This window comes from Equus asinus, chromosome 14, assembly GCF_041296235.1.
Source record: "Equus asinus isolate D_3611 breed Donkey chromosome 14, EquAss-T2T_v2, whole genome shotgun sequence".
NCBI lineage: Eukaryota > Metazoa > Chordata > Mammalia > Perissodactyla > Equidae > Equus > Equus asinus.
The window spans coordinates 12,789,246-12,814,783 of record NC_091803.1 but is presented as its reverse complement, the minus strand read 5'-3'; the positions used below and the strand labels follow the sequence as shown (position 1 = coordinate 12,814,783).

The 25,538-nt window shown below is 39.9% G+C and overlaps 1 protein-coding gene across 1 annotated transcript in view; it reads right to left on the bottom strand.

Annotated features, from left to right (window-relative positions):
* LOC106825167 (cytochrome P450 3A12-like) overlaps positions 1–15,259 on the bottom strand; it is a 28,679-nt gene extending 13,420 nt beyond the window's left edge. The window contains exons 1-7 of the mRNA XM_014831816.3: positions 15,059–15,259; positions 11,275–11,368; positions 9,043–9,095; positions 8,368–8,467; positions 4,705–4,818; positions 4,355–4,443; positions 2,901–3,049 (exon numbers count right to left, since the gene is read on the bottom strand). Of these exons, the coding sequence (XP_014687302.3) occupies positions 2,901–3,049; positions 4,355–4,443; positions 4,705–4,818; positions 8,368–8,467; positions 9,043–9,095; positions 11,275–11,368; positions 15,059–15,129 (670 nt within the window). The 5' untranslated portion in view covers positions 15,130–15,259. The remainder of the gene's footprint in view (positions 1–2,900; positions 3,050–4,354; positions 4,444–4,704; positions 4,819–8,367; positions 8,468–9,042; positions 9,096–11,274; positions 11,369–15,058) is intronic.
* Positions 15,260–25,538: the final 10,279 nt, after the last annotated feature.

The following is a 25,538-nucleotide window of genomic DNA, read 5'->3' as shown; positions in this document are numbered from 1 at the left end:
GGGTGTTAGCTCAGGGACAATCTTCCTCAAGCAACAAGAGGAGGACTGGCAATAGATGTTAGCTCAGGGCAAATCTTCCACGCCAAAATAAAAAAAAAAAATACCACACACACAATCATCTGGGAATAGAAGGAAATCAGAACCTGATTAAGGACATCCACTAAGAAATGAAGAACTAGTTTCTCTATTATCTGATAACATGATTCTATATATAGAAAATCCTAAAGAATCCATTAAAAACCACTTAGATATAATAAACTAGTTCAGCCTCAGGGATCAAAATCAATATACAAATAAACTGTATTCCATACACTGCAACAAACAATTCAGAAAAGAAATTAAGAAAAGAACTCAATTTACATAAACTTCAAAAAGAACAGAGGAGCTGGCCTGGTTGCCTAGTGGTTAAGTTCGTGCACTCAGCTTCTGCAGCCTGGATTTCACAGGTTCAGATCTCAGGCACACACCAACACTCCACTCACCAAGTCATACTGTGGTGGTGTCCCACATACAACAAATAGAGGAAGATTGACACAAGTGTTGGCTTTCTTTCTTAAGGAAGAAAGGAAAGAAAAAGAAAGGAAGGAATGTAGGAAGGAAGAAAGAAAGAAAGAAAAGAACAGAATACCTAATATTGTCAAGATGGCAATGCTCTCCAAGTTGATCTAAAGATTTAAGGTGTTTCCTAGGGAATCCTAGCGAGGTTCTTTATAGAAATTGACAAAGTGAATTTAAAATTCACATGGAATTGAAAGGTACCCAGAACAGCCAAACATTCTTGAAAAAAAAAGAATAAATTTGTAGGACTCACACTTCCGATTTCAAAATTTACCACAAGGCTTTAACAATCAAGGTAATGTGGTACTGTCATGAGGATAGACATAGAGATCGATGGAATAGAATTTAGAGTCTACAAATAAACTGATGTGTCTATACTACACTGGATTTTGAGAAAGTTTCCAATACTGTCCAGTGGGGAAAAATACTCTTTTCAACAAACTCGATAGCCACATGCAAAAAAATGAAGTTGGTCTCTTACCTCACTCCATAAACACAAAAAAAGAATACTTCAAAATGGAGTAAACATCTGACATAAGAACTAAACCATATAAATTTTAGAAGAATATCAAGGGGTAAATCTTCATGACCTCAGATTAGGCAATAGATTCTTAGATATGACACCGGAAGTACTGGCAATGAAATAAAAAAATACATAAATTGTACATCATCAAAATTTAAAACTTTCTGCTTCAAAGAACTCTATCAAGAAAATGAAAGATACCTACCAAATGGGGGGGAAAATTCAAATTGTATATCTGATAAGGATACATAGAGTACATAGAGAACTCTTACAAACAAGAAGACAAACAACACAACTATGAATGGGCAAAAGCTTTGAATGTACATTTATCTAAAGAAGGTATAAAAATGGTCAACAACATGTAAAATGTTGCTCAACGTCACTAGCCATTAGGGAAATGCAAATCAAAAGCACAATTAGATACCACTTCACACCCACTAGCATGGCCATAATCAAAAAACAAAAAAGTATTGAACCAGTGTTGGTAAGGATGTGGAGAAAAATGGAAACTTTATACATCACTGGTGGGAATGGAAAATGGTGCAGCTATTGTGGAAAACAGTTTGGCAGTTCCTTAATAGGTTAAACACAGAATAAGTATACAACTCAGCAATTCTACCCCTGAGTACACTATCAAAAGAATCAAAAACAGGTACGTAGATTAAAAAAATCTTGCACATGAATGTCCATAGCAGTACTCTTACAATAGCCAGTATCTGGAAACAACTCAAATGTCCATCAACTGATGAATGGATAAACAAAACATGGTATGTCCATACAAGGGAATACTATTCGACCATAAAAAGAAATGAAGTACTGATACGTGCTACAACACGGATGAACCTTGAAAACATTATGCTAAAGGAAGAAAGCCAGCCACACAAGACCACATTTGTATGATTCCATCTATGCGAAGTTTCCAAGCTACCTAAATCTATAGAGACAGAGTAAATTAGCATTTGCTTAGGACTAAGGAGAGGGAAGTAGTAGTTAAAAAATACAGAGTATCTATGTTGACAAAAATGTTCTAACAATTGACTATAGTGATGGTTACACATATCTTTGAATGGAATAAAAATCTTTCTCAATTTTATTGAATTATAATTGATCTGCAATACTGTATAATTTTAAGATGTATGGCATAATGACTTGACATATATATGTATATTTTATATATATATTTATATATATATAGTGAAAAGATTACCACAATAAGTTTAGTTAACATCCATCACCTCATATAGTTACAAAAGAATATATTTTTTCTTGCAATGAGAATTTTTAGATTTGACTCTCTTAGCAAGTTACAAATATGCCATACAGCAGTGTCAGCTATAGTCATTATGTTGCACATTACATCTTCAGGACTTAACTTATAACCAAAAGTTTGTATCTTTTGACCACCTCCCCCTAATCCCCCTATCCCCTACCCCACCTTTGGTATCCACAAAACTGATTTCTTTTCTCTATCAGTTTGGTGGTTTTGGTTCTTTTTAGGTTTCACATATAGGTGAGATCATACAGTATTTGTCTTTCTCCGTCAGATATTTCACTTAGCATAATGCCCTCAAGGTCCATTCATGTTGTCACAAATGGCAAGATTTCCTTCACTTTTATGGCTGGAGACTATTCCAATTTATATATAAACTACATTTTCTTTAGCCATGCATCTGTGGGTGGATACTTAAAATGTGAAAAAATTGAGTTGTACATTTTAAATGGTTGAGTTATATATGTGAAGTATGTATTAATAAAGCCCATTTAGGAAGGAAGGAAAGAAGGAAGGAAGGCAGGAAAAGAAAAATTGTAGTCCACATACTTATTGAGAGAATGAATGGATCAAGGAAATCAAATCTTAAGAGTTTCTTTGTATTTTCCACAAAGGGATCTTGTGGGTTGTTGAGGGAATCGATGTTCACTCCAAATGATGTACTAGTAATCACATCCATGCTGTAGGCCCCAAAAATGCTGAGGAGAGAAAGAAAGACATGGAAAGCTAAAATCAGCACCTCTTTACTATCCTTATGCAAAATACACAGCATGAACTGCATGTAAGTTCATGCTCCCAGGCAATACAGGTAAAGAGACACATACCTTCAGAACCTTTTACTGGATCATCTGAAGAGTCTACGCTACCATCACACTCACTTATGAGGTGTTTATCATGTGCCAGTGATGCAGTTGGCCCTGTGTTAGGGGAGATGGGGCACTAAGGCATCTTAGAGCCTCCTCTGAGTTGAAGGAGCTGAGTCATAGGTGGATAGAGAACCATAATCAGACAAACTACCATATGATGTACAGAGTACGGGCAATAGTAGGTATATAAGCACTGTGTCTGAGCAGGACAAAGGGTGGAATAATTAACTCTTCCTAGGGTAGTCAAGAAAGATGACACTGAGCCTCACCACAGTATCTATACTGAAAGCTGACTCTTCTTTAGCACATTACAAAGGAATTACCCCTATTCTAATTTGCCGGTAATGTCACCCCTCCTTCTCTACACTCCTGCTAAGACTCCTGAAAGAACCATTCCTCCTCAACTCCAGTAATCTCAGTTGCCCTGGGTACAGACTCATTTCTGTAATGTAAAAACTAAGAATGTCCCTAGTTACAAAATAATAATAATAAATCATCCAAAATTGATTGGGGGATCCCATAGCTAAGTGATCATATGCCCCCAGTTTTCCCCAAGACGGTCCCAGTTTACATTGGTGTTCCTGCATAATTACATATACAAGTTTATGCAATAGATGATATGATCACCATATGCATAGCCTATCTGGGGCCTTCTCTCTTTTGAGACTGAAGGAAGGGGAAGTGGTGGTAAGATTTATTATTTAGTATTTTGCTGGTATGCTCAATGAAATCATGAAGGGGTTTAAGTTGTTCCAAGTTCCACGTTGTAACTTTCCTACTCCACGCACTGTCCATCGATATGTACCAAACGTCTTCTTTTCACCATTCCATACCCTCCACACTGAAAACTTTGGTATGATCATGTTTCTTCTTTCGAAACTACATAGTTTTGAATTCCAGAATACACAAGTTGATAAATAAGCAGATAAACTAATCCTGTTTCATGTACACAGGAGAAGACCCATTCTCTCCTTGCTGCCCTGCACTCCTTGGGTGGCCCATTGGAATTGTAGCACCACACACCTACTTCTGTTTGTTCACTAGAATAACTCAACAGTTTGAATTTGGGTTGCATGGCAGGTAGTTGGAGGGTCTCTTGACTGAGCTCAGAATCCCAGCATGTGCACTCCTACTTACTCTTTCAAGGCAATGGGCTTGCCTTTCTCTGCTTCTTTCTTCAGGTTCCTCACCAACACATCTCCATACTGGCCAATGATGGGGTACATCTAGATACAATATACAACACCACACAAAGTTAAATGAGGAGACTCAAGTCCTAGAAAGACCTAGCTTTCACATGCATGGAGCAGCAAATGACATTGTATAATGTATGTTATAATGTCTCTTCTAGGAAACAAAAAGAAAACACCATTTTTAGGCAGCTCAAATTCAGCAAAATACCACTTAAAAAAAGACTATGATCTTATTTTTTACGTGAACCCAGATGTATTCTTTAAGTTTCTAAGTAAAAGTTTCTACTTTCTTACCTCCTTGAGCTTTCCACTGGTGAAGGTTGGAGACAGCAAAGTTCGTATTCTCTTCCATTGTTCATCCTCAGATATAGAGATGGCATTTTTCATAAACCCCACTGGACCAAAAGACTAGACTCAAAGGCAAAAGACATTTTGCCCTACATAAGTTTTGGAGGTCTCAACACTTGTGAAAAATTTGTTAAATGTGCATCAATTACTCAACAAATATTTAGTGACTATCTACTTAGTAGCAGATCCTATGATAGGTGATCAATAAATATTTATCCCAAATGTCTATGTTCCTGTGAAGGTGAAGGAGACATCTAGCCACCCAATGTTGTTTCCAGCCTTTATACTCCAATCTCCTTTTAAATGCAAATGACTCATGTGGTAGGGAAACTGTTCTTCCATGAGACTAGAACATAAAGAGCCCTGGTTCATTCTCCAGGGCTGCAGAGCAGAAAGGGATTCATGATAGATATCCAGATGGCCTTGTCAAACTGTATGTTGCCTCAGACTAGTTCTGTCTTTAAATATATGTACAGCAAAAGCAACTCAAAATAAGAGATTTCTTGATATGGTGATTTTTAAATAAATAATATTTAATACTTAAAACATTGGTAATCTATTTGCTATTCTGAAGAAGTGATACAATCACATGGCAATCCCTTTCCATTACATTTTTTCTTCAGGTATAGAAAAGAAAAGAAAGAAATAATTATATTTCTAGATTGGGACTGGCCTACCAAGCTAAGCTGCTTGAGACTTTATTTCATCTTCCAAAATTATATTTTGTATTAAAATGGATACATCCAACACTCAGTCATGATAAATACTAGGAAGCGAGGGTAATTTCTTCTACTTCATAAAGAACATCTATTAAAAACCTACAGCTAACATCACACTTATGATGAAAGACTAGAGTGATATAACCAAGATGGCGGAGTAGGAGACTCAAACATCCATCACCCACAAACAATATACAGATGTTGACAAAAGGAAAACAGGTATAGGAGAGCTCAGAAGCCTACTTAAGAAGCTTCAGCAACACAGTGGACCAAAAGAAACAAGAATACTGCACAAAATTTGTAGAGGAAATAGTTTCTCTTTGTCTGCCTCATTTCATCCCACAGGCCAGCACTGATCAGCACTAAGAGGGAACTCTCCAGGCTGAGAGAGTTCCCCTTGCCAGGAATAGCACAGCAGAGTAAGTGACCAGTTTCCCCAGCCTTTCAGTGCACTGAACAAATGACCTGCTTTGGTTTCAATCCATCCAGAGACTGCATAGCTGAGACATCTGGAGACAACTAGGAACAGATAAGAATGGCCGGGGCTGCCAGTATCAGGCATGCAGTGGGAGTGACCATGAATCTTTGTGACCTGCTCTGCAGAAGACTCTGGAGCCTATGCTGCTGAGGAAACCAACAACCAGCATAGATGCTATGGATGCCTGCAAAGCACACCTCTATAGAAAAACATTACATCACAAAGGAAGATGGGATGAAGAGAGGAAGAAGAAACAAAGCATCTATGAAACACCTGCACATTCAAAATGGCATTAATAAATACTTTCTATCAGTAATTACTTTCAATGTAAGTGGACAGATGAATGAATAGATAAAATGCGGTATGTATATGTATATATATATATATATATAATTCAGCCTTGAAAAAGAAACAAATTCTGCCATTTGTGAACAAATGGATGAACCTGGAGGACAAAATGTTAAGTGAACTAAACCAGACACAGAAAAACAAATATCATATGATCTCATTCATATGTAGAATTTTTTTAAAAAGTCAAACCGATAGTAACAGAGAGTAGAATGGTGGTTTATCAGAGGCTAGGGAAAAGGGGAAGGGATGATATTGATCAAAGGGTACAAACTTTCACTTACAAGACGAACAAGCTCTGGAGACCAAATGTACAGCATTATGACTATGGTTAATAATACTGTACTGTATGCTTGCAATTTGCTAAGAGAGTGGATCTTAAGTGTTCTTACCACACACACAAGAAAAGGTAACTATGGAGTTAATTAATATGTTAATTCATTTGTGGTAATCATCTCACAACGTATACATATATCAAAACATCACATTGTACACTACAGATATTTACATTTTTTACTTGTCAAAAATAAATTAATAACAATTTTAAAAATGTTGAAAAACTGAATGCTTCTTGCTAAGTTCAGGAACAATGCAAAATAACCACTCTCACCACTCTTCATCATCATACTGGAAGTCCTACCTAGTACAGTAAGACAAGAAAAAGAAATAAATACCATAGAGACTGGAAAGAAAAAAATAGAAGTGTTCCTATTTTCAGGTGACATAATTGTCAATGTAGAAAATCTCAAGTAACATAAAAAGAAAATCTCTGGAAATAATAAATTAGCTCAGCAAGGTCGTAGGATAGAAAATCAACACACAAAAGTCAACCACATCTATATAACTACAATGAATATGTGAAAATATGATACCATTTACATTCACTCCAAAGAAAATGAAATATTTCAGGTGTAAATTTAACAAACATGCACAGGATCTCTGTGGTGGGAACTGCAAAATCTTTGTAAAAGGAATCAAAGAAACCCAAATAAATGGAGAGGCATACTGTGTTAATGGATTGAAAGACTTGACCTAGTAAGTGTAAAGATTTTTCCCAAATTGATCAATAGATAATATCAAAATCCAAGCAATTTTTTTGTAGACATAGAGAAGCTTATCCTAAATTCATATGGAAGGATGAAGGAGCTCGAATAGCTGAAACAATTCTAAAAACAAAATAAGAAAGCGAGAGGAATCACTCTACGTGATGTTAAGACTTCTCTATAGCTACAGTAATCAAGATTGTGTGGTACTGGTGGAGGGATAGATACAGAGATCAATTAATAGAATAGAGCATGAACATTAGACCCACATAAATAGATCCAACTGATTTTTGACAATGGTGCAAAAGCCATTCAATGGAGGAAAGAGAGCCTTTCCACAAACAGTGCTGAAGCAATTAGATATCCATAGGCCAAAAACAAAAGTGAACCTTGACCAAAACATCACACCTGATATAAAATTTAACACAAAATGGATCATAGATTTAAACGTAAAATGTAAAGCTATATAATGTTCAAGAAAAAGTAATAGAAGAAAGTCTTCAGGACCTAGTGGAAGACGAAGAGTTTTCAGACTTGATATCAAAGGCACAGCCCATAAAAGAAAAAATTGATAAATCAACCTCAGCAAAACAAAAAAGTGTTTTCTCTGCTTTTTATCCTCCTTGATAAGAAGAAAACACAAGCTACACATCATGCCTATAAAAGAATAGTAAGAGGGAGCTTTATGGTGATGGGACAGTTGTGTATCTTGAGTGTGGTGGTCATTACACAAATCTACATATATGTTAAATGTTCATAGAACAACACACACACAAATGAGCGCACATGAAACTGAAGATATCTGCATAAGCTCTATGGATAGTACTAATGTCAATTTCCTGCTTTAATACTGTACTATAATTATGAAGTTATTACTACTGGGGGAAACAGGATGAAAGCTGCACAACATGGAATCTCCCTATAATTTTTATTTTGGGAATATCCTGTGAATCCGTAATTATTTCTAAATAAAAACTTAATAAATAAGTAAAGTTTTTAATTTTAAAAAATGGATGCCTACTCGCCGGTTTGTGAAGACAGAATAACATTCTTTCACTAGTACAGTTTTGATCAAGTCTGGATCTGTGATAGCCAACACAGGCTGTCGACCATCATAAAACCTGTTGGGAAAACAGAGCTGATTAAATTTAACAAGCCAGATTCTACAGTTGGAGCCACACCTGGAAATCCAGACTTTCATCCTGACATTACATGATCTATAACCCTAGAGATCAGGGCTGGAAATAACATTAGAACATTTGTTAAGTATAGGCGTTGTGTCTGTGGATTTTTCCTATACCATACTCCATAAATTTTTGCATGTTTAAAATATTTTATTACAAAATGGAAGTAAGGTTAGTAAATAATGGATGGCAAGTAAATTATCTAGGAACAGAAAAATTAATTAATGAGAGTCAGTCATGAAAATTATAACTTTGAAGATATATCAAAAATATGATAAGTGCATAAGGCATAACACTAGAGGAAAACTGTAGACATACTAACACAAATGTGTAATAATGTGCCTACAACTGGAAAAAGATTTGGAACGATCAAAAAGTGATAGTAGCATTCTGAGCAATTTCATTCCCTGATTTCTAAAGTTTCTAAAAATGGCTCTGGACTGAGATAATCTTTCACTCCAGGAAACCTATTCATAACAAGCCTATCCAATGGAAGTTTCCAGAATACTCACCCCCACATTTTTCTGTATTTTTTAAGACATTCCGTGTCAAAACCCCCGAAACCCTGCAAGGAGAAACAAAATAGGATTATTAATGTAAATGTATTGAAACCTACCTCTAATTGGGACATAAATTATTTGAATCCCACGAAACTGGGCTTACTATCTTTCACTGGCAGAGGGAATCTCTTATTCATAGATGTCTTACGGGGAAGCAGAGAAAATAATGGAGCTGTTCAAAATGGAACATTTAAAGTCACTCTAGAAATTTCTCTGAGTATTGCAGATATTAAATGACTTACCCATGTCTGTGAATACTAAGTAACTCCTTGTCTTTCTCAAGTGTTTTTGCTTGTGCATGTGTTGTCTCTGAATCAAATAACCCTCTGAATTATTACCTTCATGGACACAGGAAAAAACTGAAGCTGAGAGAAAGTAAGAGTGGCCTGCACACTCTTTGATCTCCTAGTTAAGCATCATTTTCATTTATCTCATGAGCTTTCTCTAGAATCCCAGCAGAATTAGGAAGTTTAAGACACCAGTGGGCGCCAGCCTCGTGGCCAAGTGGTTAATTTTGCGCACTCCACTTCAGTGGCACAGGGTTTCACTGGTTCAGATCCTGGGCTAGGACTGCTCATCAGGCCACGCTGAGGTGGCGTCCCACATAGCAGAACTAGATGGAACTACAACGAGTATATACAACTATGTACTGGGGGCTTTTGGGGAGAAGAAAAAAAAGAGGAAGATTGGCAACAGATGTTAGCTCAGGGCCAATCTTAAAAAAATAAATAAATAAAAGACACTAGTGAACTCTTTTGTTCCAGCAGATTCCATAAGTCTAAGCCATGTTTGTTCAGAAAGAAGGTGAGTGAGTGAATGAATGAATGAAAAAGTGGACCCAACTTCCAGTTTTCCAGTTCAACTTGGAAAAGATGGGAGATGTCACCACTCCACATAAGACAGGGAACATCAAAACACCTAATATGACATTTCACATATAACTTTTAAAAATCCTTCTGTTGCTTTCAGTTGCGATGTTTTAACTATGTGAAGAAGGTTCCAGAAGTGTGGATCTAGGAGTGTATCTACTAAGGGGGCTGATCTGGGAAAGGTAGAAAGGAAATTATTGCTCTTTCAGAGGGAAAAAAAGCACAAAATTTCTTAGGTGGTAATGAGGCACTGAAGATCTCAGTTGGGAGAACTGGGATCTGAGAAATAAGCTTCACATCTGACAGAAAGGAAATCTGAGGCAGACAGGAGCCTGCACACAAGTCTCTGCCTCCTTACATTTGGACAAAAATGTATAACGTTCCGTCCAGGGGCCACGACCTGGCTCAGGCATCAGCTGGGTTAACTACAAAGGCTCTGCCAGAACTCACAGTCCATTTGTCACCTAGTACACTCTGCTCAGTTATATTAAATTTTTTAAAACATGTCTCAAACCATCTCCTTTCCAGTGATTCTGTATAAGTGAGTCTGTCTACGCTAAAAAGAAAAAGAAAATACAACTCGATCAATGGTTATATATCTGAAGCCAATAGACAACCACCATCTTGTCACAGTCTACATACTCCATGTTCAGACTCACCCACAAGATGCCTCCTTTGAAAGAAGAGAAGTAAAACAGAAAGCTCTTCTTCCACCTCTCAAACCCCGAAGATATCATGGGTAGCAGAGGATTAGTTAGAGCCATGGAAATAACTGCAGGGGTTTATCAGTTCTTCAGAGAATTCAAGTATGTGCAAATTACCAAATGATGAATACTGAGGCTGCCTAATAAACTGAATTTTAAAAACTACCCAAGAGGAGGAAGAAACGAAAAGGCTACCCAGAGCTTATGCTATAAAGAGGGAACTCTGACTTTACAGTAGACAGTTTAATGAGCCACTACTGGGCACATCCTTCATTCTTTACTCCTACTACACAGTCTGATTGTTGCTTCTTGGGAACTTGCACATGGCAGAAAGAAAATCCTCTTCACAATGCATACAAGTTGGAACATCAAGTCATGTGCTGAATCAGCCAGAGAGCTGGGTTGACCAACTGAAGGAAAACCTGAGACTCCTAACAGCTGAAAATAGAGCCTTGTGGTAAACCTGGCCATGTACCGGTTGAGGCCTATGGCAACAGTCCTGGAAAGTGTGAAACTTCAGAACTTCCTCCAGAGCCGGGGCATGTGTATTATGGAACTAAGCTGGAATTTCCAGTCATAAGAAGCAAAGGAGAACTTCAAATAAAACTCACCTTACGGTAGCCCAGGAGAGTTCCCAAAAAAGGGAGAGGTTTTGGCCCTGGAATTCCCAGTTTCTTAAAAAGTCCATGTGTATAGATCCCATATCTATAAAGTGAAAAAGAAAGCCAGGTCACAGACATCATTTAATATGGTAGGGCTGGGCAGTCACTGACTCAGAACTGGAACAGTCAAGAGAGCATGTAGGTGATGAACAAAAACAGCAATAATTACGTTCACTCACCCTCTCCTTTCCCACCTCCACTCTGTGACCCATGAAAAGTAATGCAGTAGCTAAAAGCAGCTGAAGGCTTCATGGTCCCAATACTAGAGTGAATGTTTCCAAACTTGAGGGCTCCTGAGTGATTCAGGCTGGAATTTTTCCAGAGAATTCACTCATGTCTATTTAGTAAGTTGACTCTCCCATGATTTGGAGATTCTATTTCTAGGTAGAAAGGGGAAAAATTATTTTTCTGCTGTGATGATGAGATTTTGCATAACGGGGTCCACTCAATAAAAGAGAGTTACTGAGAGCCTACTGTGACATTGTTCTTACCGTTTGCTCAAAGACCTTTATGCTTTTCTTTCCCTCTGTGCCCTGACCCTGATTTAGAATCTGGTACTTCTTAAGACTATCTTCACAGAGATGTTATGAAGCAGCCACAGGATTCTTACTTCTATAGAATGAAAACTATGTTCAAGGCTTCCATTGGCCCTGTAGAAATGGGAGTGTCTTTCAGCTCCATCCACACCTCTGTTGTCAGACAATTTGGTTGACTTGAGTTATAGAGAAGGGTGATTGACTCATATGTTTCCTGAATGATACTGAATAAAGGAACCAATGACTAGAGAATCCATTTACAGACGATACTTCCCTTTCTGGCATGTGATCCTTCAACCTGTGATGCTTACCTGCTAAGCACAATGCCAGACACACTCACCTTTTTCAAGATGGTCACTCACAAAGCAGTTACTTTGCTGCCTCTGTGGATCAACTATCTCAAAAACCCATTAAGACTGGTGTTCCCAATGGCAGGCCTGCTTGCAACTTATCTTTCATGTATCATGTGTGCAATATCACAACTGAGGGTTCTGGATCCTTGCAAGTCTTCCCACTACCGTGTTACAGACAGGTGGCACAGTGGAGGAAGAAGAGAGGCTGAGGGAAGAGGCTACCAACAACCATTTTCACCATGATGTTGCTAGGCCTATAGGTTAACTCTACAGAAGCAAATGAGGAAATTGTGGCTGAAAAATATGCTATATATGAATAGTTCAACATGTCCTACAAAAGCTTTTGGCTAAAAGACAGGGGGCCGTCCAAACTTCAGTACCTTCCTGTTGATGGCAGATGATGCATTAAGCAAAATAAAATGAGTAATAAAATGTTCCAGAGAGTCATATTAAGACCTTGTCTCCTCTTCCTTGGAGGTTAGCCTTTAAAACAGTACAGGATATAAATATTTAGTTCAAATCCAGCAAATCTTATAATATGTGATGGTATAAACCCCAAAAATTTCATGAAAGGATATGTACTTGAAGGTCCCAGCAGAGGTACTTCAGCCAGGCCCACCAAGGCATTTGGATCCTTCCTCCAGAACAGTTGGTGGAAGTGTGTGCACTGACTGCCAGAAACAGGGTTGGCCTCAGTTAGTCCCACCAAGTTCCTTCTTTTGCAATCACAACCATGGCAAATCAATTAACGCAATTTCTGCTTCTGAACTTTCAGTTTGTTGTACAAACTCTCAAGTGAAGCCAAGTAATTGAGTAGATGTTAGAAACATTAATCCTCAAGGAAAGATCCGGTCTAGTGTCTAAACTCACATAATTCCATATTAAGGCAGAGGGTGGGCTGGGTGAATTCTTTGGTTTCCCTCCAGCTTCCCTCCTTTTGGTAGAGTAGTGCCGATTCCAGTACAAATTAAGGGACTAACAATAAAGCTGATTACTTTTATTATGTTTCCATTGTATTGGGACAAAAAGAGCATTGTCTACTCTACAGCAACTGATTCTTGGTGGCATCAGTCTCTCTAAGTCTACAGTGTTGTATGTCCAGTGTTGACACTATCTTGTGACAAAGCCACTACCAAACAGACCATACACAGAGTGACTTAGATGGTGTCCTAGTCTCCAGGCTTCAAGCAGAAGAGATGCCAACCCTGCTGCCCTGTGAGGGACCTCCTGTGGGACCAGGACAGAGGAGTGTCTCTGCTCTGAGGGATGAGGAATATTCTTCCACTTCACCCTGACTCCTACCCGGATGCCTCTCATATCATCACTGGCTCACAGTTTCACTTATTCACCTGCACTGAGAGATTTTAAAACCCTGCTGGGCCTGGACATTTAAATATATATATATATATGTATATATATATATATATATATATACACACACACACACACACACACACACACACACACATATATACAATGTTTATCATAGAAGTATAGGTTTGTACCCTAGCTTCACATTCCTGACATTACTCTACAAGGATGAGGTTATTTATGCATGTTTGTTGTCACAAATAATAAACCAACAGCTTTCTTTTCTCCTTTAGAAAGTCCATGTTAGAAATAGTTTCATCACAGTAAAAACTTCGTATTATAGAAGGAAATTAAACCACATCAATTAATTTTAAAATGTCATCAGTCATAAAATACTTTGCCACAATACCCGAAATTCCTAAAATTTCTTTCAAAGAATTAAAATGAGATTTATATTTCCTATGTTCACATCTGTATTCATAATTTCCTGCTCTCAAAAAGTGAAATTAAGATAGAGATCAAATGAGATCTCTAGGCTGAACCCTACCCACACATCTAAAATAACACCTCTTCCAACCTGCTCCATGATGCCAGGAATCCAAGCATTGAGAGTAATTCCTCTGCTGGATGGTTTTGGTTCATCCTCCTATATTGTAACTCAAAGGTAAAAACTATTTAGAATCCAAATTGGCTTTTGGAGCCAGTGCCTTTACAGGTTGCTAGCAGATCTCATATCAGGGGGAAGAGAAATCTCTACACTGATGCCAACTCTCCAAGAGAATGGAAGGAAAAGGTGAAAGAAAAGAATACAAGTCAAGATTTCTTCCAGGTCTCTTCTCTAGAGATTTCTCATTTAGGGGTAAAAAGTTCTGTAAATTGCAGGATGGGGGAATTAAGTCTTAAGAGAGGATTTCTAGAGGAGAGTTACAGAAAATAGGGAAGGTCTGAGTCTGAGGATGGGTTGGAGCAATCTTCAACCTGCCTGGAAAGTCTGGGAGCACCAGGTGCCTTGTGTAAATGATGCAAGGGGGTGGGAAGGAGGGTATTAGGAGCCACCTGAGTAACACAGGGGACAGTTCTTCTACAAGTCTCTTGGAGCAGACACAGGCATCAGAAGGTGAAGATAATGAGACAAAAACCCAAGCCACTCCTTTTGCCTCTGGGATTCCCAGACCTTGAGAAGGGGATGAGGACCCCACTGCAAAGGAACCAATTGCTTCTAATCTGCCTCTGCTGAATTCTGGTTGATTAGTCTAGGTCCAAACTGGTAGTCACTTGAAAGATCATGCCCAGGAGCAAATAACATTACTAAGCCCTCATGGCCACAGAAATTGAGAGTTGTAAGGGAGTTTTACTCTTTCAAAGGGTCTACATAAGATCAACAACAATCCCTCATATGTTTGTAGCATCAAACACCTAAGGAACTTCCCCCTTGATAACTATTTTAGTCTTCAAAACAGATAATGGAAAGGGGAGCCTGGTTAGCACCCCAAGTCCAAGGTTAAGAGGACATGAGCCTGGACGGTTACTCACAGATAGAGGAGAGCCAGGCTGGTAGCCAGGAGAACCCATGTTTCCACAGAAAAGCTTGGGATCAGGTCCATGGCCACTTTCCTGCTGAGATTTTCTCCTCTGAGTTGTCCTTTCAGCAGTCTGTGCTGCTGTTTGCAGACCTGTGGATACAGAGCTTCCCTTCCAGCCCAGAGGCTGGAAGATTTATGTGCTGGGAAAGTGGGTGGGGCTGGTGCTGATTCCAGTAGCAGGGCCACCTGTACTCCATGTACAGGTGCCCTCTCCACCTTGATAGTTGATAAAGCATCATGGACACTCCCAGTATGATCTACCTTGAGGTCATATTGTGCAGTAAATCAATAAATAACTCAATCAGTGTTATCAGTAAGCTCAAATATTACAGAAACCCAGGTAAACCCACTGGCCTTTAATCTCTAACCTGCCCTTGACTTCATGGCTGCATGCACGCCAGAATACTTGAAATTCCTAAAAAAAACTAGGTCTACCAATCTTTACCCATGCAGTTCCTTCTGCTTAAAAATGCCCCTGTGCCCCTGGAAGCCCCCTTCTCAACCTTCAAAGCCTAGTTCATCAGGACCCCCTCTGTTAGAGTCTTTCCTCACAAACCTGCTTGAACAGATTTAACCACTTCCTCCTCTGGGCAACTTCTATCCTCCTTAAAATGTCTATTATTGCCTTCTCTACCCTCCAACACCATTGTTTGTTTCTATAATTAGTTCTCTTATCAGATTGACAGCTTCTCATGGCACAGTCTGTGTATTAGTCACTATTATGTCCCTACTCCCTAGCAGAGTGCTTTATGCAGAGGGGGCATCCAGAAAAGTTGGTGGAGTTGAGTTGATAGAGGTGGGAATGCTGATCCGCCTGTGTGCCTTTTTCCTGTGGCTCATTGGTGACCACCATCTTCTTCAATTGTTAATACAAGAGGACCTGGCTGCACCTCACTGCCATTGCTGCACATTTAGTCTGACCCATGAGGATTCTGTTGACAAGAGGGCGCCTGAAAGAGAAGCAGGACATGGCATGACGATGGCTGCACCAAGTGGTATCAGTTCATGCTGCTTCCTTTCCAGCCCCTCAGAGGGTCCTGCAGTAGACGGCAAGCTAGAGAGACTCTTGACCAAATAATAGCCCCCTCTTTCTGGAATGATCAATGTCCAAGAACAATGATAGTGAAGGGAGCAAAGAGGAGAACACAGCCTAGATAGCCTAGTGGACCCCAACGAACTTAGCCACCAATTACACGACAGGTGTCACTATGGCCAGCACACACAGCACACAGGACAACAGTAGATGACATGAGCTTTTTCCCTGGCAAAGAGTCATAGCAGACGGCTTCCAGTTTTTTGACCAATGGAGGATTTTCTAATGCGTGGTGAGGAGCTGGGAATCCCTATTCCCAGGGAATCCCATATCCAGCCACAAGGCAGAGCCTGGTAAACACAGATCTTGTAACATTCCTCCATTGCTCAAGTCCCTCCTATCACTCCCATCATCCCCAGGATAAAATCGAAAGACCTTGGGTAGGAATGCAGGACCCTCATTCATCCAGCCAAGGCTGGCTGTTTCAGTCTTGTCTCGTTCAATTCCCTGTGTAGACAGGATGTTCTAAGCAAATGGTATGATTTGCCACTCCCCAAGCTCTCCTAATGAGATATTTCTGTGTCTCCTTGTGTCTGCAAAGGCTGTTCTTCGGCCTGGAAACAGCCCAACATGTTTTCCCTCTGGTGAATTCCCAGACATCCTTCAGGAGTCAGCCAGGGTATGATCTCCTCGACCAACACCCCTCCACTCCTCAGCAGGCAGGTGGTGGGAAATATCCCACTTCTGCAAGCCCACAGTTCCTAAAGAGGAACACATAGTGACTCTCAGCACTCTCAGCAACACTCATCCAGTGTAATGAGCACTGGATGCTCATTACAATCCATGTGCATAGGGAGCTTTAAAAAATACAGATGCCTGGGCCCACCAAAATATCTGAAGGTAGGAAGAAAGGACCAGCATTAAAAAACAAAACAACAAAATTGAAAACTTTCCTATCTAGTCATGTTAACATGCAGGTGATCACTGCTGATTCAGATATGATACATATCATGTGAATTTTCTCCTTGAGAGCAGGAAGTTTGTCTTATTGATTCTGAATCCCTGGCCCAGCACACTGCCCAGTATATCAGAGACAGTAAGTAAATGATTGTTGAATAAAGGAAAGACTGATTAAATTAATAAAATACATGAAGGATAATGAGAGATAAGAAGATAGCAAGGAATAACCTGGAAATCCCAAATATGAAAGAGTAGCAGGCCAGACAGTGAATCTCCTAAGCTGTTAACTACTTAGTAAGACACTAATGAGGGAGAGAAATTTGAGAAATGGTCAAATAATGAGAACAACAACCAAGAAAGAGGTGACTGATCACATGAAGCAGCCAACCATGTAATGGCAAAATAAATGCAAACACCACTTAGCGAAGACTACTTATTAACGGGGTTGTTTCCTCCAAAGATGGGAAAGACAAAACTGCTTCCAACATAAAACAAACGTATCTTCACTGTGATTCAAGAGTTTATGGAGACATCTGTTGGCACTGCTCCCCAGTGGACCATTCTAAAGCAAGGACTTGTAGAGAAGGTGGGAGGCACGGTGGCTTCCAATCTTGGCCACACATCAAAGAGAAGCCAGCAGTACTCGAGCCTCATTAGGAGGCAACTGCTTCCAGAAGCCATGTGTCTATTTTCATGAAATAGTGATAATTCTAATTCCATCATACCAAATATGAGATATCCTACTAAACGAATTATATCCTTATGACATTAGATTTTGAATATAAAGTTACACAAAAAGGCATAATCAGTTATTTCTCAGTTGTTCAATTAATATTCACTTGCTGCCTGTATATTTACTCTGTCAAATGCAAGGATTTACTAGAAGTTAACTAGTAGCACAAACTGGTAATTTTTTTTAACTTGTGGGTTGAAGACCTAAACCAAGAATATCAGGGCTATTAATTTAATTGTTGCTAAGAATTGTAAAAAAACATTAATTGAAATATTAGAAGGAAAAGGCTAATTCTTAGGAAAACATATTGACCAAAACCAACCCAAGAAGAAATAGAAAGCTAAATAGTCTAAAAAATGCTAAAACTATTAAGCAGAAGTCAAAAATATTGCCATAAGGAAAACATCATGTCCAAGGAGTTTTACAGTAAATGTCAAGGAACCAATAGATCTTAGCTTGGTTTCCCAAGAAAGGACAGCCTGAGACACAGGCTTTTGTGCCACTATTTCATTAGGGAATATTATCCCAAGTGAGCAAGAGTGAAGGAAAATGGGAATGAAGCATAGGAGGAAGAGAACCTATACAAGGGGTCCTTACCAACGTGGACAACATTTGATATCAAAAGCAATTGATTCTTTGATCAACAGAGACTATCTTCTGAGAGGCCAAATGGCCACCACATCTCAATCTATCCATCAAAAAGATGGAATGGAGAAGAACATATCCACTGGTTTCCTTCTCTCATTGGTCAAATATTCTTCCCAGGGGGCATTAACTTTCCAAAACTTCCATATTATGGATAATTTGGTAGGTTGGGAGGCACCATCAGGTTACACCTCCACAAATTCAGTTGAAATCCATGCAAAAGTGATCCCTGCAGTGGTGGCTGAAAATGAACAAGTGGCCAATACGAGGATAGATAAATTAGTTATTAATGGTATATTACAAATTATTTAAAAAAAATGTAACCACTTAAAACAGCAAACATTTATTATGTCACAGTTTCATGCATTAGGAAGCCTGGTGCAGCTTACCTGGGTGCCTCTGGCTCAAAGTCTCTCATGATGACTCAGTCCCACTGTCCAGCTAGGTTGGAGTCCCAAAAAGTGATGACTGGGGGAAGATCCACCTTCCAGCCAACTTATGTGGCTATTGGCATGATTCAATTCCTCACATGCTCATAGACCTCGTTCCTCACAGGCTGTTGCCCAGAAGCCTCCCCGACTTCTCCCTCCACCTGAGCCTCTCCTTAGGGCAGCTCACAACATGGCAGCTGGCTTCCCTCAGAATGAGTGAGTAAAACAGAATACCTAAGATGGAAGCCACCGTCTTTTTATAACCTAATCTCAGACATGGAATCCCATTCCTTCTGTCATATTCTGTTCATTCAAAGCACCTGATCCGGCCCTTACCAAGGAGAAGGCATTACAGAGAGGCATAACTACTCGGAGGCAGGGACCATTGATAGCGGACTTAGAGGCTGTGACCACAGAGGGGAAGGCAAGAGAAACTGAAGTGTCACATAAAATCAATCCAGAGAATTGAAAAAGAACACATCATGCTCAGCTCAATCTAGGAAGGCGTATCAGCTTGATCCAAATCATGCAAAATAGGACAAGAGGGGAAGATCACATGCCTGTCTCACTCAAGAGCTTCAATGCAAAAAGTCTATAGAAAATAGTAGCAAACCAAACATACCACTGATGATACACCATGGCCAAATTGAATTTAATCCTGGAACTCAAAGGTGGTTAACAAATAAAAAGTATAAATACCAATTATCATCTTGCCGACTTTTTTAACCAAAAGAAGTCATATCATCTCAATAGTTTCAGATAAGACAATATTTGACTGAAAATTATGATATAAAATAATAGTAGGGAATTTCCTTAATCTGATAAAAGTATCTAACAAAAACCTAAGAAAATGTGAATCTTCAGAGTATAAAAGCATTATCCCCCATTCCTCCATTTTAATGTTTTACTATGTGCACATAGAGCCTTTTCAAAAGTAGTAATTTTTTTAAATAAAAAAAATTCCATCAGTTGACTTAAATTTTGCTATAAATGGGAAGAATGTCCTTACTTGTTTTTGACAGGAATCCAGCTTGTGGATCCCAGGGTTAAAAGTTCGAAAATCACTCAAAAAGTTAAATGTTTTTGTCCCTTATGAGCAGTCTTGAACTGACCTGCAAGAGGCAGTGGGGAAAGAAGAAGGATGGTGGTTCATTCAGCTGAGATCACCTAGGTTTGCAAGATGGCATTCTTGAATTTTAGTTAGAACAACAGCTCCTGCGATAATCAGATGAAGTAATGAACTGCCTCCCCAGAAAATAAACAAACGCTCATCATTTTTGGCACAGTTCCAAGGAGTTCTCAAGGAGACATGTCACCATGGTGTCTGCCAAGCCCTCGTGACTTTTCCAGAGGCACAGCCCAGCCAAATTCAGCCCACTCTTGAACTCCAGCAGAAGATGCCCTATTCCCTGACAGGTCACACGGAGATCCCCAGGGCCATGGGTTCCTCTCTAACTGTCTGAATTGGGTCTTCACTGTCCCAGTGGTACAACACACCATGGGGCTAACGAGTGAACAAGACTATCACAAATCGCACTTATGCAGAGGACCCAGGTGGAGTGCTCCACTGCAAGCAGAAACCTCCAAAGGCATCAGAAGATTTGGGAAGACAGAGATGAATCAGATCCGGAACCACCTTGGTTCATGAGCTTCCCAGACAAGGTGACACTCTGCTTGCACACCATAGACAGAGGGATGTTTGGCCAGAAGAAGACAAGGAGAGAAGGTGCATCAGGTTGTGAGAGTGGCCCAGCTTACAGTTATTATCACTGTTGAGTATGTTTGTCATTTTCTGGCTGCAAGGCACAGTGTCTAAATCGAGCCAACTTTTATTACAGCTGAAAAGAAGTAATCAGATCACAGGCAAAGCTAGTGACCCTCTACTTCAAAGGCCAAGGCTTGTCCCTAGGCCTGTCAGTAGGAGGATGGAGACTGGGCAGGGCCTCTGGAATAAGTCACTGGGCTTACAAGACACAAGAGTGGTCTATCTTGTACTTGTTAGGGAACATTTCTGGGATTTCAAAAAAATTATTGAGGTAAAATTCACATAACTTATTATTAACCATTTTAAAGTGAACAATTCAGTGTCATTTAGTAGACTCACAATGTTGTGCAACCACCACCTCTGTCTAGTTCCAAAGTATTTCTATTCCAAAAATAAAGTCCCATGCCCATTAAGCAGTTTCTCCCCTCTTTCCCCTGTCCTCAGTCCTTGGCAACCATTAATCTACATTCTATCTTCTTGGATTTACCCATTCTATGTGTTTCATATAAATGGAACTGTGTAATATATGGTCTTTGTGTCTGGATTCCTTCATTTAGGATAATGTTTTCCAGGTTCATCCCTGTTGGAGCATGTGTCAGTACTTCATTCCTTTCAAGGCAGAATAATATTCTACTGTATGTATATACCACAGCTTCTACACACATTCATCCACTGATTTGTATTGTTTCCACCTTTTGGCTGTTGTGATTGGTGCTGCTAGGAATATGCAGCACAAATATTTGTTTGTGAAACTGTTTTCAATTCTCTTAGGTGTATCGCCAGGAGGAGAATTATTGGGTAATTCTATGCTTAGCTTTTTGAGGAACTACCAAACTGTTTACCACGATGGCTGTACCATTCCACATTCCCACCAGCAATGTTGAAGTGTTCCAGCGTTTCCACAATCTCACCAACACTTGCAATTTTCCTTTTTTTGTTGTTGTTAATAGCCATCCTAGTGGTTATGAAGTAGTAAAATTTCTGTGATTTTGACTTTGTGTGAACATGGCGACTAAGAGTCTGTGAGAACATGCCAGAGCTAGAGAGGGACAAGGAAAGGGTGTAGTTGGGAACATCGCCCAGGTGGCCCCTGAGTTCTCTATGGATGCCAAGGACATCTGTGCTTTCTGTTTTGTAGACAGCAGACAGAGAGGGATCGACCGAATGTGACAGATATGCAGGCCTTGTGTGAGTTCTATAAACACTCTCAGCTTCAGTTGCCCATACTACAAAATGAGTGTTAATAATTATGCCCTTCCATCCAAAGGAACCCAGACCAGACCAGACCCTGGCCCATGACCTCTAGGGTTTTGGGGCCCAGATCTGCAAGTCTGGCTCCTGGTGGCTTGGACTGAAGAAAACATGTGACATTACCCAGCCAGATACCTGACCCTCAGGAGGTCCTCTAGAAATGTTCCCTAATATGAACACATGAACAGTTCAACTTGTGGCTGGCAGAGGACGAGTGTTATAGGTTAACAGCAAATTGTGTAATGTATTTTCTTTTAGCAAGAAGAGAAGATGTGAGTTCAAGCTTTAGTAGAAAAAATAATTAAAAGATTGAGAGTTTGCTGAGTGTGGACTGTTACCTTTGTCCTTGTTACTGATTATATTTACATGGCTCTTTTTACCACATGATATACAAAGAGCCATTGAGGTCATCATTGTTCAGAGCTTTAATTTCCTGAATTCTAATTGTACTAGTGGTTCCTGTCCAGATATGTGAGCACAGGGCCATGAGCAGGACCACCAACCTGTAGGGTTTGGATCTACAGGATTTACGATCCTGTAGGATTGTAAAGCCCCCCCTGGTTGAAATCTCTCCCACTCTCCTCATCCTTCCCTGAGGTAAAATCTGCTTCTAAACAGTTCCCAAGTGAAGCACTTTCTAGGTACAGAAAATGCAAATCTCAAAGAAACCAAAACTAAGACTAGGGAGAACTGATTCCCTCCTTAAGACATGGTGTGTTTACAAAATTCAGTAAGGACTTCCAGGCAGGGCAGGACTAGAGCAAGGAGAGTGAGGCATTCCACTTGAGCACAAAATTGCCAAAAATCTCAGTAATCAACACAAATTGTGCTCTAACCAATATTTTTAAGGATCAATATTAAGGCAAGAAAAATTATGAGGGACAAAATATCAAAATTTTAAATAAAGACAGGATCAGTAGGTTAATTTAACTCACACACTAGGATTCATCTAGTTAATGACATGCGTGTTGCAGTGTTTAGGAGCAAAGGGTTCTCATTCTGAAACTTACACCAAAATGAGTCAAAAAGTGAAATGGACCGATGGGTGGATAGATAGGTTTAAAGCAAATAAAGCAAAATGTTAATTATTCATTCTAGGTGGTGGGTACACGGGTGTTAGTAAACAATTTTCCCCATCTTTTGGTTCAAATTTTCTTTATTTAAAAATTATCATTATAAAATTTGGGGAAGTGATAACTAGCAATATTCTTTAACAGCACAAATATTTTTCAAACTTATGCCATCTCTTCACTCCCTACCTACCTAACACTACTCTGACTCTCATCATCTCTGACCTGGACAATAACTACAGCCTCCTGGGTGATCTTTCAGAGGGCCACCTTTGCACATCTAATCTGGGCCCTCACAAATATGACCCCTCATCCAGGCCTGTATTGCCGCTATCTCCTACAGGCAGCAGGTGTTCACGCCCAGCTATGGTCCCAGCACCCCTCCACAGATTATGTGCTGTATCAAACTGGAGTCTTTGCAGGCCCCTGAAAACCCTGTGTTCCACATCCTTGCACAAGGTGCACTGCTTGCCTTATTCTCTCCAAATGGCTCGTCTTCTTTAAGATTCCTTCAGAAGCTTAAACATGGTGGATTGAACACAGGCATTTACCCATGAAGCCCCAGTAAAATGAACAAATGGACTTTTTTATTTTTTGAGGAAGATTAGCCCTGAGATAACTCCTGCCAATCCTCCTCTTTTTTATGAGGAAGATGGGCCCTGAGCTAACATCCGTGCCCATCTTCCTCTACTTTATATGTGGGATGCCTTCCACAGCATGGCTTGCCAAGCAGTGCCCTGTCCGCACCCTGGATCCGAACCGGCGAATCCTGGGCCGCCAAAGTGGAATGTGCGCATTTAACCACTGAGCCACTGGGCCAGCCCCTAAAGGACTTTCTTAAAAGGCAGAAATCTGCAGGAACAAAGACAGCCAGCAAGGAGACAAGAGTCATCACAAACTCTTCATGCCAAACAACTTGGTAAGCACTCTCCTTAGTCCTCAGTATAACTGTATACAGTGGGTAGTCTTATTATCACCCTCGTTTTACAGGCACAAAGAGGTCAAGTTACTTGGGCAAGATCACACAGCCACAGAGCCAGGACGTAAGCCCTGGTGGCCTGGCTGCAGAGTCTATGTCTTTGACCACTGTATGTCTGCCATGAAGACATGGCACAGCAGAGAAAGCTGAAGCTGAAGGCTACAGCACTGGAGAGACCAGAAGCAAACAGAACCAGGTGGCTAACACCCAGAAGATTTCAGGAACTGAATTGACAAGGTATATCTGAAATCAGAGTGTAGTGAGGCTGAAAGTAGAGGATTGTTTAAGGTCTGTATAAGAAAAGTTGCACTTCCAGATTCCCTCCTGTACTGGGTTGAATAGTCTTTCCCCCAAAATTCATGTCCATCAGCAGCCTCAGAATGTGACCCTATTTGGAAATAGGATCTGTGCAGATGAAATTAGTTATGTTAACGTGAGTTCATACTGGAGCGTGTGGGCCTTAATTCAATGTGTGGTGTCATTATAAGATGAGACAGAGATGCTCAGAGGGAAGGCAGCTATATGGAGATGGAGGCAGAGATTGGACTGATGCTGCCACAAGCCAAGGATCACCAAGGATTGCTGTTAACCACTAGGAGCCAGGGAGAGGCATGGAGCATATTCTCCCCAGAAACTCCATAGGAACCAAATCTTCAAAACCTTGATCTAGGCCTTTCTCCTCCAGAGCACTGAGGCAATAAGTTTCTGTCATTTTAGGTGACCCAGTTTGTGGTATTTTATTATATTAAGGCCACATCATCTACTCTGCAAAAGACTGAGGGACAATTATTTACACACATTGAACTGGACAGACTCTGGACTTGGGCACCCCTGGCAAGAGGAGGACAGAATGCTGGACTGAAAAGCAGGAGAAATGATGAGATTTACATTACCCTCTCCCATGGACCAACAGGCCACACTTCCTCCTCCTGGGGAGAAGACCAAAGAATTCCTCCTTGGGAAGGTGCACAGCCCAAAGGATAGACAGATCCTGATACTTAAGAGGGTCAAGCCAGACACTGAAATTCAACATTGACAAATCCCGGACTCTTTTAAATACAAGTAGACCAGCAGGGACCAGTCAACATTCAATGGAAAGACCAAAACAAACAGAGAAAGGAGCTCAAAGGAACTGAAGCAAGGGGGAGGAGGAACGGACCTTTGAAAATAATCACACCAGTCTGAGACCTGTGCTTACTTGAAATAAGAGCAGAGAGCAAATAGGAGTTTTTGGAAAAAAATATGGAATGAGTAGCATTCTGTAGAAAAGTAAAAAGGTAAAAATAAGGAATTCAATGGAAAGAAAAAATAAGGCAAAGAGATGGAAAACAGAACAGAAAAGATAAGCACACTAGAAAAATCATTCCAGGAATTCCATTATCTGGCCCATCGGGGTTTCAGAATGGAGAACAGAAAGAATAAGAGAAATAGTTGAAGAAAATTTCCCAGAAATGAAAACCAATGCACTTCACTGTCCAATATGGTAGCCCCAAGCTATATGTGGTTAGGTAAATTAAATTAATTAAAATTAGGTAAAATGAGAAACACACCTCCTCCATCACA